This window comes from Meleagris gallopavo, chromosome 12 (genome assembly GCF_000146605.3).
Source record: "Meleagris gallopavo isolate NT-WF06-2002-E0010 breed Aviagen turkey brand Nicholas breeding stock chromosome 12, Turkey_5.1, whole genome shotgun sequence".
Taxonomy (NCBI): Eukaryota; Metazoa; Chordata; class Aves; order Galliformes; family Phasianidae; genus Meleagris; species Meleagris gallopavo.
The window spans coordinates 17351225-17370910 of record NC_015022.2 but is presented as its reverse complement, the minus strand read 5'-3'; the positions used below and the strand labels follow the sequence as shown (position 1 = coordinate 17370910).

Sequence of the window (19686 nt, the reverse complement as noted above, 5' to 3'; positions counted from 1 at the left end):
AATTAATACCAAAGGTGGTTATCTCTCAGGAAATAAAGTGCAAAAGAGCTAAAATGAGTTCACATATGAAAAACAAATCTGAATGTGATTAAGCTTAAGTTTGAGCTGAATATAAAAGAATGGTATAATACTATCTAGTACTCTTGATATACTTCAGTTTCAATATTTTATTAGTAGTAGCTCTCAAAAGTGTTCTTCAGCTCTAAAGCATGAGGTTATAAATTGAAATTCTAGTATTTACGTAATATTCACTCTGATTAACCTGAAGTTCAGTTAAAAACCTTTCAGTATGTAATGCTTGCTGCATCTTCTCTTAGTTTTCATTGTGTTACAGGTTGTCTCTGACTGATGTTACGTAGGACTTTTTTTCAAAATGAATAAAGTGTCAGATTGTTTTTTCATTCTGTGGAATAGTTTGTGAGGACGTTGTTATTGGTGTCCTAGCCAAAGTTACCTTGCTTTGAAATTCAAATAGGTTGTCTGAAAGAGTAGTGCGTAGGTTGATGATGCCGCCATCAAGCTTGCAACTAATATGTTGGAGCTTTCACCCTTTTAGAAGAAGGTTAAGTAGGTGTTTGCACAGCTGAAGCAGAGACTCATCTGTTCTAATGCCAGTCATTTTGCTAGTTGATGCTGTGGACAGCTTCTTTCCAGTATGAGAAATGCTCATGACAGTGCTGTGAGAATAAATCTTACATAACACACTTCTCCAATTTCTATTTCTGTCAGTGAGGAGTTCTCTGATTTATTAAGGGGACACCTAGTTCTATGCCAGTGCTATGTTTGATGCAGTGGAAGTACTGTATGTAGGATTTACAGTGGTTTTAGAATTTGCTTGTGAAACCAGCTTTTCATTAACATGAGGAAAGAAGCTTCCATGTGAGAGCTGGTTGAACAACAATACATTAGTTTCATCTTCTTTCCTGATTCTTTTATATCTTTCATTTCTGGTACTGTGCTTACAGTAGAGAAAATGTCCTTAAGAGTTACACATTTAGCAATGATGCTCCATCTCGATGGTCAGATATTAAACTTGAATGATTACATTCAAGTGAATATTTACTTGCATGTTAATGCCTTTCTCTATGTGAACCATTATGTGAAAAGTTATTTTTGAGAGTTATGTCATGGATTGAATTATGGTAGGATACTTCTTTATGGGTAGTTATAAACCACTGAGTTGAGACAAATCTTATGTACCATGAAATTAGTTACCTATAAAATATTATCTAAGCCTTGTGTAAGTTCACTTGTAAGAATATTTTAAGATGAAGAGTTATCTGCTGCAGGTGTTATTTTATCCTATAGAAAGCAACAAAGGAGATTCCTAATTACTCGGTGTGTCTGCTGGGAGGCCTGGACTTAGGAATTTTCATTTTTCTATGAACTCAAATTATTTCAATTTAATATATACTTAAGCTACTGACTTCATTGTATTTCACTGCTGAAACTTACGATTTTTACATCTTTAGAAGGATTGCCAAGTGAGATTTCATTTATTCCTACTTCTCATGAGCCATATGTTCTTGTTACTTGGCTGATTAGATTTGCTAATACTTTCCATCTGTCTCATGCAGTAAAATGTGTAATTAAGAAGCACCTCTTTGTATGTTTATCAAAATTTAAATATTTAAAATTGTACTGAAACTGTTTGATATATTTCTACCTCTGCAGAGAAGATGGAGAGAGAACTGTAGATCATCTTTTTTCTTAATCATGAATCTTCTGTTGCTAAACTGCTAAGGGATGAAGAACATTCATCTTTAGGTTCCACTAGCTGATTATTCATTTCTTTTAAATACCACTTGGTTGTAATTTGACTTTCATTTAGCCACTTAAATAATAACTGTAAACATAAATTGGGATGATATTTGGGGTGAACACTGGGGCTGTCAGCATTGGAATAAAAAACTTAAGTACACTAGGAAGTAAATAGTTCTTGTGTCAACTCTTTGGTGGGAGGATATGTCTCATCCCACTAGCAGAAGCAGCAAGCAGCACTTGGGAGATATTGGAGTTGACAGATTGTAATGCTGTTCTTAGTGTAATTTCACAACGCATCCTTACTTCTTGAGTGCTGATACCAACTTTGCATTGCACTGCTGTAATGGCAGAAGATACCCTAATACTCACAAAACCTCCTTATAATCTAACTTTTCCAGGTAGATATGGACAAAACTGGGGAAACACGGCTTATAGAGCTGGATGAGTCATACAAGAGTGAACATACAGTTTTCATAACGCCACCTGAGATCCCTCATCTGCCAAACGGTGAAGAGCACCCTCTGCAATACAGGTGACTTAAGGACACAGTGGGATACTAGCTTATAACATCTCATAACTTCCTTTTTATTGTTAGCTTCTACATTCTTATAATAGCTGTGAAGTACGGATTTTGCTTGTTCATTCTTACTTTGCTTAAATAAAAACGTGTATGTGAAATGCCTTATGTGCCAGCTCTTTTCAAGTTTCAGTGACATTGTGTGTGTTCATGTGGGATGCACAGAAGCAGTAATCCCTGATGAAGCTGGCTGTATATTCATATTAGGTTGTCCTAGCTATTGACAGTTGTAGAAACTGGAATGGAAATTAATAAACTCAGTCTCTCCACCTACTGCTACTGCTGATAATGATAGTCTACAGATACTGTTTTGAAAGAGTGCATCTCAGAGAATTGCTGAAAATTGGTGTTAGTAATTTAGTAATTATTTCAGATGAGTTTGTGTATTGGTTTCTTCATTTATTCAGAAAAACATTTCTAATCTAATTTAATCTCTCAGATAGTTTTATAAAAATCAATATAAACAATATCAATCTGTCATACGATGCTCACTAGGGACAAGGCCACGGATTTTTGCATTAACTGGAATCCATACTAATACATTTGGCATTAATTAAAGAAAATGCTATTAAAACAAACATAGTTAACAATTTTCGTTGCTTACACTGATATAGCATGTTGGGACTTTTTTTTTTTTTCTGTGCTTATGCTTATGAAATCATGTGGATGGTTTAATAAACCACTTTGTCAAGAGTGTCTTTTGAAGTATTTTCTTTTGTGTTTTCTACTTACTTTGTAGCTTCTAGTGCAACTGCGCAATTCATTTCTTTTGCTGTCATATAGTGTGTGTTTACTTTGGAACTGCCTTGCATGAATTAAATGATGTTTCTTTTTACAGCTATAATGGGTTTCCAGTATTAAAACTAGATTTGTTTGAACGACCTGAAGGGCTTCTCACAATACCAAATAACAAACTGTCCTCAAAAGCCAGTAGTCCCAACAGCCCATCGCCGATGTTCAGAAGAACTAAACAGGTACTTGCAGGTATTTGTACAGTGTGAGCTACTTTGGAGAGTTTCAGGTGACAGGCTTTGTTTTTTCTACTTGGCTGTGAAGGCTGACTGGAAAAATCTGCAGCCTAGCTGGCCATTCAGAAAGAGTAGTGAGGTGGTGGCGCAGGCTGTCCAGGAGGTGGTGAAGTCACCGTCCTTGGAGGTGTTCAGGAAAAGGGTGGATGTGGCACCGAGGGCCATAGTCTGCAGTGGTTGCAGGCATGGGTTTATGGTTGGACTAGATGATCTTAGTGGTCTTTCCAACCTTAATGATTCTATGATTCTTCGCTGATAGGGTAGCTATACTAGCAGGGACTTTTTGGGTATGTTTACTTGTGGTTATTGTTCTGGCATATACCATATTGTATAGGGCTCCTGGGCACAGATCATCACTTGCTGTGCTGTTTCTATACTTTCAGTGTTCCTTATGCTGCTCTTCACGGCCACGAACTGATGATATTCTACATCCACTTCTTGTTTGTTTCTCAGTGTCCAGAACTTCATGACAGTCTCTAACATTCTCATATCTTACAAGAAACTTGTGACTTAGAAGGGGAATATTGCACAGCAAGTGTATTTGGTGTCCCTTAGTGTACTCTCATTTTCTTTTCTGTTTTATTGAAGATGTTGTTTGTGCTAGCATTGTAGTGACTAGTGTTTGGTTTTAGCATGTAGATTTGTGTAATGTCTGTAATTACAGAAATAATTGTTTTGATTCTTTACAGGAAATTAAATCTGCACATAAAATTGCCAAGAAGTACTCATCCATACCACAGATGTGGTCCAGGTGTTTGTTACGCCACTGCTATGGTCTTTGGTTTATCTGCCTTCCTGCATATGTGAAAGTGTGCCATTCAAAAGTGAGGGCCCTGAGAACTGCATATGATGTTCTGCAAAAAATGCATACCAAAAAAATAGATCCACCTGATGAGGTAAAATAAGTCAACCTCACAATTTTAGCAATAGCCCCTAGTCTTAATGAATGGAGTACGGTTTTGACTACAGAGGTATAACACTGAATATGTCTATTTTCAGGTTTGCTATCGAGTTCTCATGCAGCTGTGTGGACAATATGGTCAGCCGGTGCTAGCAGTGAGAGTGCTTTTTGAAATGCAGAAAGCTGGGGTTGACCCTAATGCCATTACTTATGGCTATTACAATAAGGTAAGCATTTTCGAAGGGGGGAGGGAGGAATGTTTTTTTTTATCCAGACAGATAGGAGCAAACAAAATAAACTTCAGTTGAGATGTATTTCTCATAACTAGAAGAAGTTAAAGACAGAATAATTGTTAATTTTGCCTGTGTGGGTTTAGAAGTCTACTTCGTAACTGCCGATGTAACCTAGTTTGAAATGAAGTCAATGATTCACAATCGGCTGTCCTTAAGATGACTTTGACTTGGTTACTTCCAAAATAGGCTGTTTTAGAGAGCACGTGGCCTTCAAGCAATCGAGGTGGCTATTTCCTATGGATGAAGATAAGAAATGTTGTTTTAGGAATAGCACAGTTCAAAAGAGCATTGAAAAAACTGCCGGCAAGTTCATCACACACAGCTCTTCCTGGTACAGTATTCTCATACTTTTCTTTTATATCCTCACTGGTAGGAAAAACATATTTCAGAAACGTTCTTCCCATCTTTGTTCATTTGCTTTATTTTGGTGCTCGTGCTTTAGGACAACCTGGAACAGGAGTTGCTATATCAGTGTGAAATAGATTTCATTCTTGAAGACATTCAGTCGGATTATTAATGCTTGGGTCAGTGTTGTCTAGGAACTATCAGTTAGTTGCTTGAATTTTTGTAGAGGGTTTTTTGGGTAGTGTTGGTTATTTTTATTTTGACCTTACTTTGCGAGTATAGTTGTGGTTGCTTCTGCAATCTTTATATTTCTTTGCTTGCTAGAATAAAACTATGAGAACTACGTGCGTTAGTTTTGACAATACATTGTACTCTAAAACAAAACCATGTTTAAATTGCTCCCATTTTTTTGAAAGGAGGTGACATCTTAAGCGAAGAAACAAGGCAATAGAATTAATGACGAGCTGAACTTTAGTGCAGAACTTCAAAGAAATGTTGCAAATTACCCCTTTAATTTCATTGCGTTGAACATCGTTTCAGTGTTTATACAGTAAAAGTAGTTCAATCACTTTTCTTTTTTTGGTGGTAAAATGTTCGCTGTTAATTGGAATGTACTTGATAAAAGGCCTTTGAATTACTTTGGATATTCAATTTATTCTGTTTAACAATGTCAAGCTTTTTAATAACATAATCATCTTTATTCTGGCATTGTCTTGTTATGGCAGGAGGACTTTCAGACTTGGGTAGCAACACATCATTCAAAGATGAAATCAGGCAAGGGAAAACTTGTCTTCAAGATATACAAGAACAAAAAGAGGACAAAAGAGAGAGTGATTCCAGTTCTTGTACGTATCTTATGAATACAGATAACTAGTTCATAATGGATAAATGGGGATTTCAGCCAAGCTAAGTGGAGCAGTTGATTGTTCTACATTGAATGTATTTGAAAATGCTGATTTATGCCTACGCCTGAAGTTCTTTTATCTAAATGTAATTTTCTGGGTGTCTGATGGTTTTACTTCTAAAGTCAGTATTTTCCCTTCTCAGTTTCAATAAGTGATAATGGTAATAGGAGAGCCTAATGATAATTACAATCTAATGTTTTTGTGTTTCAAAAAATTAAAATTGCTTTATAGGCAAAATCTACAGAAAAGCCTCTTTTACCAGTCTATTTTCTTTCTAAGTCACTTAAGACGTGAATGGCAGGTCTGTGAGATCATGTCTAAATTATTTGTCTCCACCCAAGTAGATGTCAGTGTATGTATTATGGGATATATACAACAAGCTGCCATTTAATCTTTCATAAAGTGTCTAGTAGGTATTGGAAACCTGAGTTTTAAATTAAGTTGCTTTGATTTGAAAGGTCTGTTCTTTTCTACACACAGTGTCTGAAGTGGAAAGTGCAAAAGGGAGTGGTGACTGCCTACCTAAACTCAATTATCTGAACTCTAATAATGACAAAGCCACTTCTAGCATAGTGCGGCTCAATGGTACCATTGACAACACAGTGGCAGAAGGTAGCACTGGTAAGTGGGAAAGAAATTCTGTTTCTTCTATAGGCTCGTTTCTACTTACTCATTTTTAACAAGACTGGTTTATAGCATCTCTGAGGTTTTTTGTCCACATAACTTTCAGTTCCTTATTGGTGTAAAGGCAGTGGCTGGTAAGTTCATGGAAGTGAGTTTAGGTTAGAGTCTGCGTCTGCCTTTTCAAGGAGATGTCTGAGTGGTTTGCATTTCCAGGTTTCTTGTTTGCCCTTTTTGCTTTGACTAACATCTGCTGTTTGTTTTTACTGCTTTTTTTCTTATAACCTCTAGCAACTACTGAATTAGTTCAGAATACGAAAGATGTTCCTGTGCAGTATAGTTGAAAGAAACTTTTCAAGTCTCTGGTAATGTCAAATATGATTACTGTAATACTGTCATTTGAACTTGAAATACTGTAGCTGTTGTATAAACAGAGGCTTTTTGTCCTGCCAAAACAACAGATTTCTTCGACAATAATTCCTGTTGTTGGTTCTATCTGTAATACATCAGGTTAGAAAGTGTTTCATTTTTGCCATTTACTAAATATCTTTGCTGTTCGTAGCTTTCAGACCTCTTAATAATAGTGTACTTCTCCAGAAATGAGCTTAAATAGGAGAGTTTTCTTGATGGTGCCTCTCTGAGTATGCTTGAGCTATATTATTTGTCTCCCTTTAAATGTGTTTTGTCATCTTTCCCTTTGATGGAAAAGCAATACTGAGATGATTTTTTTTTTTTAACTTAATGTATTTTAAATGTCATAACCCTGGTGAACTCTGCTTTTCAATCACTACCACAATACACAGTGAATTCCATCTCTTACTATTGTAACCTGCTTGAAAAATGAAGCAAATTTGCATTCTTTAGTAATGTTTAGTTTTCTTGTATAAGAAGAAATAAAGTACTTTGTTCATCTGTTTTCCAGAGAGCTCTGTAGGATTGCTATTTACATCATCTTTTGAAGATGCTAATGAGGCAGAAGTTATAAAAAGTAAATCCCTAAGAAAGAGACACAAAAGTGCAGCAGAACCTGACGTAAGGGAGATTCCATGGGAGAGCAGGAACCGTAAGCTGAGCGGAGATGGCTTAGTGGGACTCATCAATAGAATAAATCAGGAAGCAAACCCTGGAGAAATGGTTGAAAAACTAGGAGCTGATGCCAAAATCTTATCCAGTGCGTTACAGAAAAGCATAAGGCCAAAAACTCTTAATATCAGAACTACTTCTTTAGGATCTAAGAGAGAAAGTCTGGAGAAAGAATCTAGTGATGAAGATGCAGCTTTTGACTGCAGTTTTACAGATAAAACAGAGTCTCCAGTTATCTTTGATCTGGAAGACTTGGATGCTGAGCCTGAAACATCTACAACAGTGAAGACTTCCAACGAAAAATCTAGAAGGCTGCAAAGAAAGAGCAGCTTTCCAGTAAAGCCAGTTGAAAAGACAGATGTTGAAACAGGATTTGATCCACTGTCCCTCCTGGTTGCTGAGACAGAACAGCAGAAAGAAGATGAAGAAGAGGATGATGATAGAAGTGCTTCAACTCCATCTGCACGGCGAGATTTAGCTGAAGAAATAGTCATGTATATGAACAACATGAGCAGCCCTTTGTCAAGTCGTGCCCCAAGCATTGAGTTGCAAAAACCCTTTGATGACAGAAATGCTAATAAAAAAAGCCCAACAATAATCCAAGCATGTAGGAGGTCCAGCCTTCCCCCAAACTCACCGAGGCCATCCAGTCTTATCAAATCCAAGAGTTATCACTCAAAAGCTGAAGAAAGATCAAGAGACAGGCTTTGGTCCTCACCAGCTTATTCCCCACACAGTCCAGCAAAGGAGCAGGAGGCAACTGGTGCACTTCCACTTGTGTCTTCGCCGTCGTTCAACTTGGATACGCTGTTAACACCAAAGTTTGATGTTCTAAAAAGTAGCATGTTTTCTGCTGGAAAGGGGGTTGCAGAGAAGGCTAGCAAGTGGTACTCAAAATTTGCAATGTATGCTGCATCCTCGAAGGTAAATTTCTGTCATTACTCCTTGTTTTAGGTTTTGTGCAGAATAGGAAATGAATTGCATTTAGATAAATGAAAAACTTTTGTAAATCTTTAATCTCAGAATCCTATGTGGTGAATCCACAGTTCTAATGATATACACCCCAATAAATGCATTAAGTTGTTTTAATCATGTTTGAATTGCCAGTGCCCTAATTTTATTGTACTGACTCAAACAGTTATTCCATAGAAAGCATCAATGGATTTTAATTCTTTTTTTTCCTTTAGTAATTACTGAAGTGGTTGAAGGCTAGTTTTGTATTTACGTCATTTGGTTAGAATAATCTTTGCTGCTACCAACTCAAACCAAAAGTCATTTCATTCCTTTATTTTGTGAATGAAAACAGATGCAGTTTGCTGTTCTCTTGATGTGGTTAAAACCAATATGGGAATAATTAAATTGTATACATGACATCATAGACCTGTTCCTGCAACTGCTAGTGACTTTCTTATTCGTGTCATAAAATATTGTAGGATTAAAATGTTCAAGTTTTCAATTAGAGCTTTTTGTTGGAAGAATCTTTACAAAAGACTTCTCATGTAGCACCTTGTTTCATGTTGGTTCTGAATACAGATCTGTACTGAATGACTTTCTAAAGAGGTAAATTCATGCCTTGACTTTGACGCAAATAAAGTTGACACTTATTTTCAGAAATACTTTTGTTTTCCTTTCTTTTTCTCAGTTGAATTTGTTTTCTTGTCTCAGGACCAAAATTCAGACCGAGCAAGTGTTTCATCGCTTGGAGCTCTGGACTCAGAATCTACTTCATTAACTGATGAGGATGTCTGCAATGACTTCGAAAGCGCTTCTCCTCAGGAGAATACTACATCAGAAATTAAGGGAATTGGCCTCAGCAGGACAAGCCTGGAAAGCTCAGCTTCCCATGATGGCTCATCAAAGCAATTTGACCAGTGTGGTAAGAGACAGCTCTTTGCATTGCATTTATTCATCTGAACATATTCCAGTTTTAGAAGCTCTCTTGTAATTTTTAGTTAGGGATCATCTTAGATATTAATCCTTTATGTGGGAAAAGTGTACTTTTTCTCTTTTAACTTGGGAACTCTTACTCATGTATGCATGTCCAAGCTGTAGATGCTTTTATTGTGGAACCTTATCTGGGGTGTTTCCTGTAGAATGACTTGCAGAGTGACATCTTGGCCCTGAATAAGTATCTTGGTGCTGCAGCTGCACAAATTAGATCTTCCATGCCCTTCACTGTTCTTGTAATCATCACGTTTTCTAGAAGTCATCGAGGCTGATCATTGGAGAGACTTCAAATGTATTTTTTCTGCAGTGTAGAATTGGTAAACTTACATCCATTTCTGTAGTGCTGTCTCTGTAAAGTAGTTTTAACCATAATCAAAATGAAAAGACAGTCTGCTTAAATTCCTCTACTTATCTCCTACAAAGTTGTGTCCAGATTTAGCTCCCTACTCTGTGTCATGTGAGGAAACTGGAGAGGTGCAGCAGAGGTTGCCATGATAGACAGGATTTCGGAACGTCCTGAGGCAGAGGGGAGCCTGTCTCTTTTAGTGGGGCAAAGAAGAGGCTCAGGGAGATGTGCAGTCACAAGCAGCACCTCTTGCTCTTCTTTATTTTTCTATCCAGACAGAAAGGGTGCATATGAATTACTTAATCTGTAAACCTTGTTGCCAAGCTACCAACTGTAAAAGAAGAAAATTGAGCGTATGGAAATCCTCTGTTGGTAGTTTGCATTTTCACTGGTGTTGGTGCTGGGCAGATGGCAGCCTTATGCTCTGGCTTTGCATTTTTCTCTCTGAGCATATCCGATTTACTGCTTCCATCACATGTTTTATAACTGCTTGACCAGAAAAACAGTTCACTAAAATTGCATATTCTGGAAAAATTAATACTTTGTGTGTTTTTATTTTTTTTTTTACTAGGTTCTCTTTCCAAGTTTCCTTTACCTGACAAATCTGAGTTGATATCTTCCTGTAGTACCAGTAGTACCAGTGTGTTTCAGAACTACGCCATGGAGGTATGGGAGAATTTATCAGTACAATAAAGGCATATGTCTTTAAATATAAATGCTATCTAAATCTCCATTAAAGTTCAAATCTTAAAACTAACCCTCACTGAAAGATAAGTATTTCTGTAACAGAGCAGATTTCAATTCTCAGGAGTTTGAGAACTGGATACCATTGAGGCCTAGGCATGTAAATCCCTTGTACAGCTGTATGTAAAAAGTGGAAAATTACAAGCCTTGCATTTAGAAATACAGAGTAGATAACTAGCTATTTGTCACTGGAGATTTGAGAGAGATAATTTTACTTTTTACTATTTCAAATTTGTTCGCTTTTCATTTCAGTGGATGTGGGTTAATGACCAGTCACTTTCACTTTTCTTTTTTCTATTGTACTGGCAGTCACTACAGGGAAGTGTATTATAAGAATACTTTGTGTAGCTGCATAAATATTTCTGTACTGTTATGTTTACAGACAGATTACAAGTAACACATTATTGTTAATAAAAATATTGACCAAATTAGTTACCCAGTCTGAATTATTCTCAGAAGCCATAAAAGAGCAACTAAGCCACTTAGCTAAGGTATATTTATTTAATGAATAAATAGTAGTAATGAATAAATAGTAGTTCCAAATCCCAGTCTATTTGTTATAGTTGAACCAATCAATCCAAGTTTATTTCTGCACGTCATACTTTTTTCAGCTCTAATTCCAGCCATTTACTGTATCAACTTCCAGCTGTTACAGCTTGGATTTTAACTAATAATTGTTCTTGGGAAATAGTTCTGTTTTAAGTGCTTTGTAACAGAATTCCACGTTCTCCAAACTTACTTCATCTGCTGCATGCAGGTCCTTATCTCAAGCTGTTCACGATGCCGAACTTGTGACTGTTTGGTTCATGATGAGGAAATCATGGCGGGTTGGACAGCAGATGATTCAAATCTCAATACCACGTGTCCTTTCTGTGGCAATTTATTTCTGCCTTTTTTAAGCATAGAAATCAGAGATCTTCGACGACCTGGACGGTAATAATGTTTGAATTTTCTCAGTTTTGAATGATCAGCATTTCTGTTTCTTGGGGTTTTTGTTTGTTTTTGGCTTTTTTAGACGATGTTTTTTCTCTCCCTGCAGCTATTTTCTGAAGTCCAGTCCATCTACAGAAAACATACAGTTTCCATCACTTTATTCAAATCCAAGTGGAAAGTCCTGTAATACTGCAGCTACTGCTGGTCTAACTACATCTCTAATGTCTGTTCAAGAGGATATACATTCAGATAGGTAAACCCATGCGTTCTTTGTCTTTTTACATAGAAATTACTTGGGTTCTTTTTGGTTCAGCATGGTGTTCAGTTTCATCTGTGATATAAAAAATCGTGTAGATGTCTGTAATTCTGCAAATTTTATGAACTCCTTTAGGATATTTCTGTCTATTAGCAGTGCAAAAGGGAGTAAAACTTTCTCTGTAGCATGGGTGAGTACAGTGGCTGACAGGAGAATTTGCAGTGTGAGATTATGTACTCAGCTCTGTTGTATGAGCTTCCTAGCTTTTTTGCTTGTTTCAGTATTTAAGCACTAAGAGGAAAACATAAAAAATTCTTTTTTTTTTTCCCTAGCAATTCTAAGCAGAGTGACAATACTTATGCCAGAAGTATCCAGATCCCCTCAGGAAGAAGACAAAATACTTCTGGGTCAGAATGTGCAAGTCACCCTGTAGCAAGGAGTATCAGTACTTTTGGTCCATTGGAAGAAGATGAGAAGGAAAACCAGATGATCAACCATATCATTCCTACTGGTAGCCTGCCTGCTACTTTGCAAGGACCAACGGTGTGTAGTTTTTCTACCTTCAATGTTGTTGTTTCAAGTGTGCAATAGATTCCAAAAATGTGTAAGTATTAGATAAGAAAACCAAATTTACAATTTGAAGTTACCAGAAATAGTAGGTTTTCTTACTTTAAGCTAAGATTTGTAACTCTTGGAAGACAAAAGCATTTTTAAGATACTGTAAAGATGGTTGCATTCCAATTAATGGCATTTCTCCTTTCTTACGTTAGGATCCCTTGGGCCTAGACTGGCGCTTACCTAGCCCTGATCCTATAACGGTTCCTTACCTCAGTCCTCTAGTAGTATGGAAAGAGCTTGAGAGCTTACTTGAAAATGAAGGAGATCATGCGATAACAGTGGCAGACTTTGTAGATCATCATCCTATTGTATTCTGGAATTTGGTATGGTACTTCAGGCGCTTGGACTTGCCTAGCAACTTACCAGGATTAATACTGTCTTCTGAGCACTGTAATAAAAATTCAAAGGTATGGAATCAGAAACTATTGACTTGTAAGGAATGTTTGTTTTCCCACATAGGAAATCATTAGTTATTGAAGTACTTCTCAGGAACGTGCCTTACAGTGTACTGGACCCTATCCTGTATTTGTAAAGTGTGTGTCAGCTGAAGGAAAACATGCATAACTACAGAACCTGCACTCAGCAGTACTTGGGATTAAATGTTTAGTTCTTACCAATCACACTGTAGCTTGCAATCTTCAGTTACAAAAAAGATACTTTTCTGATGGGTTTTATGGCAGTTTTGTGGCAAGTCAAGCAGTAGGAGGAGAAGGGGGTTGTGATTTGAGGAGTGTGGGAGGATGCACAAAATACTTGCTGTATGTCACTGACATTCTGTTCAGTTCTGGCTTTTCTTGCGAATAACCTGTTTTATAGCAGTTTTAATTAAAGAAAAAAAAAAGCTTGTAGATTTGAAAATATTTTAAATATGAAAGTCTTCTGTCATTGTTTTGTAATAAAATATCTTTATGTATATATTTTCCTGCTCAGATTCCCCGAAACTGTATGTCAGAGGACAGTAAATATGTTCTTATTCAGATGCTGTGGGATAACATGAAGTTGCATCAGGATCCAAGACAGCCTCTGTATATTCTGTGGAATGCTCAGAGTAAGCTTTGTTTCTTGTGGGGGTCTGTCTTGTTTGCCTTTCTTTAGTGTGTATTTTTGTTATTTAATTGTCTTTTTAGATCAATTTTCATTCAGCTTTGGAATGTCTTGAAAAAAATTTTCTGGATGGTTCATGCAAGATATGTGACTGATTTTTTTGATGACACCACTTTTTGTCTTGCAGGTCAAAATCGCACTCTTTTGTTTGAGAGTGAGTGTTAAGTTTGGTGTTACTGTCCTGAGTTTGTGACATGTCTCGGGAGGGATGCTGGTTGTGTAGTTAGCAGTAAACTGCTTGTTCAAGTTCAGTTCTGCAGCATGTCTTTCAAATCATTGACCATTACCTCAAGTGGCTTTTTCTTCACTGGGAGGGGAAGAATAAAGGGAATGTATTTCAGTGATGCACTGAACTTATGTTGACAGTTCATCTTCTTTTTTTTTTTTTGGAGTTGCTTACAGTGAATTTTGTTGCCACTGTTGGATCACGTGCCTGAAAATGTGCCTCATGACCCATTATAGCTATTGAGTTTTCTTTGATATGGTTTTTTGTTGCTGTTTTGTGTGAATGTTGTTCGTCAGTACATGTATGCCAATGTTTTCACAGTTCTGTAGCGTACCACCATTTTTTAAACACCTTTCTACACAAACAATATGTTTATTCTTACAGTGTTTCTAATGTCTTTCAGCCCAGAAGTATCCAATGGTTCATTTGTTGCAAAAAGATGATGACTCTTTTAATCAGGAACTCTTGAGAAGTATGGTGAAGAGTATTAAGATGAATGATGTGTACGGACCAATGAGCCAAATATTGGAAAGACTGAACAAATGGCCACATATTAAAAGACAGAGGTAAGAGTTCAAACATGCCATTCTGGAGCAAGTTAGGACAGCAGTGAGGCTAATGTAATATTAGCATTTTCAGTTTCTTTTTTTTTCCTTTTTAAAGAAAAGCTTCAGTTTTCCAGTAGTATTCTCAGGTTTTTACTCAGTCTGGTAAATACTTCTCAGTTTTTCTTCTCTGCTCTACAGCCACTTCTCTTACAATTGAATGATGGTAGATGAAATTGATAGTGTGTGTATGTGTATTTTGCCACTAAACATTATAATTAATATAATCTGTAAGTATATAATTTAAAAAAGAAGCAACCAATACTACCTCCACTTACTCCAACAATGCATTTAGTGAGGGTGGAGGGTGTTTAAGTTCTCAATTGCAAGAAGGGGAACTGAGAGGATAGGTTGCCTTGTATTATTTAGGAAGCTTTTATCTGATAGCAGTGGAATTAGTGGAAATTATTTCTCTGTGAATTTGTATTTCTTGCCTGGATTTACTGATTTTTATTTATAGTAAGATATTGCAGTCTTTTCAATAGCTGGAGTTTTTCCAAGGTGTTTATCTGGTTGTGTGCTTTTCTGCATTTCTGTGTTACCATGAAAAAACGAACTCCTTACCTGTCTGTCTACATATGGTAGAACTTGGCCAAGAATAAGCTACCTGTGGGCCATGGGGTGAGAAATGTGTGATGTAATCACATAGCTTCATTCCTTTATGAATCCAGGAAAAAAAAAAAAGTAAAATCAAGGCTTACAGTAACATTGCAGTGCTGTATTCCTCCCTTGATTTGAAAGACTAATGAGGATTGAGAAGCAGGGGCAGATGAATACTTTTTTCTTAAGCTGGTGCTCTTCTGGTTGAATCACTGGTATGTTGAGTGCTTAAGTGTGTCTCTCTGGGGCCTGTTACAACATCCCCTCCTCTGGTGAAGTTGTATCAAGGACCTACCCAATGTATGTATCTGGGGAGGGCAGAGCATTCTCCAAAGGTCAACACTGACAACGTTTTGGAGGTGATAAAAGGGAGCGATGTTCAAGGTGTTTATTCTAATCTTTAAATATTCAATCTATTCTTTGTATAGTTAATTTTTTTTTAATAGTAACTAGCATATACATTTCTTCACAATTTCAGGAGCCTGTATAGAGAAATACTGTTTCTTTCTCTTGTTGCCCTGGGAAGAGATAACATCGATATAGGTAAGTTTTATTACTTACTGATATGAGCACTGACAATGTATGAACCAGTGTATGTATGTACTTTTCAACTTCAAAAAACATAGTTTTAGATGCGTGTCATTCTATAGTAAATACTAAGTCCTTTTTATTGTTACTGCTGATGAATATATTAATTGTCATTATATTTGCATTGTGGTTTCAAGCAAGATATGTAGGGATTGTTCTTCTGTTTCTGCAGATGCTTTTGACAGAGAGTATAAAATGGCCTATGATCGTCTGACAGCTAATCAAGTGAAGAATACACATAATTGTGATAGACCACCGAGTACTGGAGTGATGGAATGCAGAAAGATCTTTGGAGAACCATATCTTTAAATACACCTAGATGAAAAGCAATGACATATACCTGTGTAAAACAACCACTTCAGTCAAAAGGAACATCTCAGTCTTCAGTGTTTGAGAATGTACGTACGAATGTACCACGGCAGAAGGCCTTGGAAAAATGGGGCCTGTCTACGATTGTGGCAATGGACAGAGTGAGAAACGGGCCAAATATTATTTCCTTGTCCCTAGCCTTTATGCAAATCAGTGTATAGAAAGGAAGATTCTAAACAAAATTTTCTAACTTAGGATGACATATTACATTTCCCTTATTAAAATATATATATAAAACAGGTGGGCAGAAACAATGCACTGAAACTAACGTGAGCGAAGTAAATTCTTCAGAATCTATTGTTTACATAGAATATTCATGATGTTATGAAGAGCATACAAAGTTGTATTATACATATTTTAAATTGTTTATAGTAAGTTGATATTTTTTTTATTTTTTTTAAATTACTGGAGTGAATTTTAAATGGACTTGCTGCATAAGCAATACACTGCTTATTTGTTTTGCAGGACACTGCTATTTATAGTAACTTGTCCAGTTACTTTTGAGGAGTGATTTGTTTTTAAAGCAGAGTAGAAAACATAAACCTTCACCTAGACAGTATGCTAGATACAGGATTTCTCTCATGCACACGTGGAAAACGTATTACCACAGCAATCAGCAGGAAGGTATGGTGAAAAGCTCTACTAACACTGATAGATGTCTGTAGGAATCTCTTCCTCTCCTGTTTCCCTCACTCCCTGCTCCATAGAGAGTCTGTAGCATATTGAGGAGTCCAACAGATGATTTTATGGCGTCAGTGCATCTCTGCAGGTGACGTTTGCTACGTGACCTCATAACAGATGTTATACAAAACAAGTGACAGCATTCAAGTTCTTCATAAAAATGCAGTGATCAGTATCTTGGTGGATGTGTTTGAAACACACTAAATCTGGTGAGCGCATTATGCTAATCCAAAGCTTTTAACTTTTCTAAAGCAGGTAAAGTAACCTTGCTACAGGGAAAATGTAGAGAGTGTAACTTATTGAGGCGTATTGTGAATAGTAAAATGTAATTTGAATGTCTTGTCTTTGTTTCACAGCAAAACAGCTTTTTCTTTTCTCTATGAAGAGCAACACTATGTATCAGTCCTTGTGGTGGAGTCATGGCTTTTGAAGTACATTTTCTTGTTTGAGAATGTTCAAAAAACATTTTACTCTTAGTCACATAGCAGCTCCACACTAGAAAGCAGGCTACATTGAAAATATCAGAAGTCCTATAAGGAGGTGGGAAAAGAGGCATTGAATTCTATAAAATGCCCTAAACAAATTAAGCAAGGCTTTAACAAACACCTTGTTTTCTTTAGTCTTCATCGTTCCCCTATTCTTATTGGTTGTTCCCTTTGTAATGCTTCTAATATTCACTTGTTCCAATAGATTATAGGTTTTATGTGTCTGCTTACCAGCAGGAATTTTTTTTTAATCTTTTTAGTTTGCAAGTGTAGTAAAACAGCGATATTAGGTAGCTAGGAAGGAGATGAACTTTAAAGTTCACGTTTACTTTACTAAATGAAATAGTAAGCCTCTTAGAGGCTTAAATGAGAAGTAGTGCTACTGTACTGCTCTCTGTAACCTCTTCCCAGTCCACTATAAAACAGTAATACAATGCTGTCCTAAGGATAAAGGATTTAAAGTTTTTAGAGCTGCAGGTATATGCTGATGCTAATTGAAAGATGCATCTTCATGTAAATGCAGTCTTGCTGGATACAGCTGTCACTGGGTAATTCCTCTTCTCTATTCTGCTGCTAACTATGTAGCTGAGGGTTTGGGGTTTTGAAGTTTCCCTCACCCTGATGTGGAGCTAGCAATGTTACACTTAGCAACATTTTTCATGTTTAATTTATTTTAACAGTTCGTGAAGCTCTCATTAATGCTGTCATACTTGTAAAATATTCCTCATGCATGAGCCATTGCTACTTTTTCACCCAATACATTATAAACTCTGTCAGTGTAGGGTGAACATGTACCTGCTTCGTTCTTCTTAACTATTGTGAAAAATAGCAGATTATTTTATAACATTCATCATAAGTACCTGTTAGTGTGCATGTATGCTCTGCTCTGTACAGTATCTACACTGTATTTACCAAGTAAAAGTAGTGTATATAGATTCATACATATTTGTGATGTGTACAGCGTAGTGCTCCAAGCTCTTTGCAGTTCTGTTTCCCACATCATGCACCACTTGGGGCAGCCACTCTTTTATAGCACCTTCAAGCCATGAAGGAAGGCAAGTGCTCTTTCCAGAGCTGCTGTTTTGTGTTAGAGGTACTGAGCTATGAAGCAAGCTTCACACTTTCTATTTCAGTCTGGCAGGAGCAGCTGAGCCTTGTCTCTAACAGCCTCTCGTGTCACAGGACGTTACGCTGCAACTGCGTGCGCCTGTGCAGGGATAGATGCAACACTTGTAATTTGGCCCACATCCCCTGTTCTAATCCCAGCTTAGTTGTAAGTATTTCCAACAGTCTTTAACGTTTATAAAGCCAACCAGTTTGCCACTTCATTCAGATGTCAGCAGTCCTGTCAGTATTATCAGAAGATTCTATACTGTCTCGTGAAAAGGATTTGTATATGCATCATTAAAACAATCTTGTATCCTCAGAATGGCACTCCCAAAGCATTGCTTTATTTGGGTGTGCTTTTAAATTAGCATATCACATAGTATTCCATCAAGTAAAATCATTATACTGAATGAATTGCTTTATAAAGTCTTGCAAGTCAGTCCACTGTAGAAACATTATCAGAAGATGTAGTTGGAGTAGTGTTACACCCTAAGTGGGAAGTTATCCTCATTCATATCATAACGATGCTCAAAATGTAGGTCATGAGTGGATAATTTTTAGGTCTCATACAGTTCAACGTTGAAACAGTTTACAAATCTCACTGTCCTTTATTAGAAAAGCAATTTGAGTATATTTTCCAATACAGCAAAGATGGATAAATATTTGAGACATATTTTCAATTTAAAATTTTGTATGAACTGAATTTTCTCCTTTTGTGTACAAAATAATGCTTCTGTCAGAACCTTAAACAAAAGTTTTACATTTGCAGTGCAATATATATTTTGCTTTACTTATGGTTCCACTGGAATAAGTATTGGAGATGAAATAGGGAAATGTGAATAGAAATGGTGCTGTTCCTCTAACACTGCTAGATCCCATTTTGAGGCAGTTTGCTGTTGGCACACTTACAGCCTGATGGATTAGACTTCCACTGACCAGTTAAGCAATTTGTACCCCAAGGAAGAGGCAATTCCTGCATATGAAATCTTCATATGCAAAATAGGAGATGCACGTAGTAATGATAGAGAAGGGGATTTCTGGATAGTATCTCACTGCAATTTGAAAATGGTACTTTGTTAGTCTGCAAGCAGCACTTTTAAATGAATGGTTGTAGATTTGTAAATATGTAATGTTTAATTTTTATTTACCAAAAATACAGTATGTTGTATGTTTGCTTTGGTTTGTAGTTCCTTTAAAATATGCAAGTCAGTGTTCACAATGTCAAATTTTTTTTGTCTCATCCAAAAGAGTTTTACAGTGAGTCAATAAAAATCTTAAAATCTTTCTGGTTATTTTCATTAACGTTTTATTAGCTGGATTAGAATGACAGAAGTGTCTGCAGTTCAACTACACTGTTTGCTCACAGGAGGATTTTTAACAATAAACATTTCGGGTTTGTTGATTGTTGATGTCAGTGGCGTTTTCCATACTGACTATCTAGAAGACAGTGCTAACAGCAAGAGTTAGTGCTGGAAAGAATGATGTGTAAACTTCAGAGATGAGTCAGCTCTTCTTTACCTTCGTCTTGTAGCATATCTGGTCTCTGGTTTAGCTTTTACA

General features: G+C 36.6%; 1 protein-coding gene across 2 annotated transcripts in view; it reads left to right on the top strand.

The window, feature by feature from the left end:
* The window catches only part of DENND4A (DENN domain containing 4A), a 47475-nt gene extending 28057 nt beyond the window's left edge, over positions 1-19418 (top strand). For both annotated transcript variants that reach the window (XM_019619576.2, XM_010717584.3), the window contains exons 14-31: positions 2163-2296; positions 3180-3315; positions 4059-4265; positions 4369-4497; positions 4750-4894; positions 5634-5753; positions 6294-6434; positions 7357-8441; positions 9183-9393; positions 10382-10476; positions 11312-11487; positions 11594-11740; positions 12076-12286; positions 12514-12768; positions 13292-13409; positions 14095-14257; positions 15375-15439; positions 15657-19418. In XM_019619576.2, coding sequence (XP_019475121.1) covers positions 2163-2296; positions 3180-3315; positions 4059-4265; positions 4369-4497; positions 4750-4894; positions 5634-5753; positions 6294-6434; positions 7357-8441; positions 9183-9393; positions 10382-10476; positions 11312-11487; positions 11594-11740; positions 12076-12286; positions 12514-12768; positions 13292-13409; positions 14095-14257; positions 15375-15439; positions 15657-15793 — 3675 coding nt within the window. In that variant the 3' untranslated portion in view covers positions 15794-19418. The remainder of the gene's footprint in view (positions 1-2162; positions 2297-3179; positions 3316-4058; positions 4266-4368; positions 4498-4749; positions 4895-5633; positions 5754-6293; positions 6435-7356; positions 8442-9182; positions 9394-10381; positions 10477-11311; positions 11488-11593; positions 11741-12075; positions 12287-12513; positions 12769-13291; positions 13410-14094; positions 14258-15374; positions 15440-15656) is intronic.
* Positions 19419-19686: the final 268 nt, after the last annotated feature.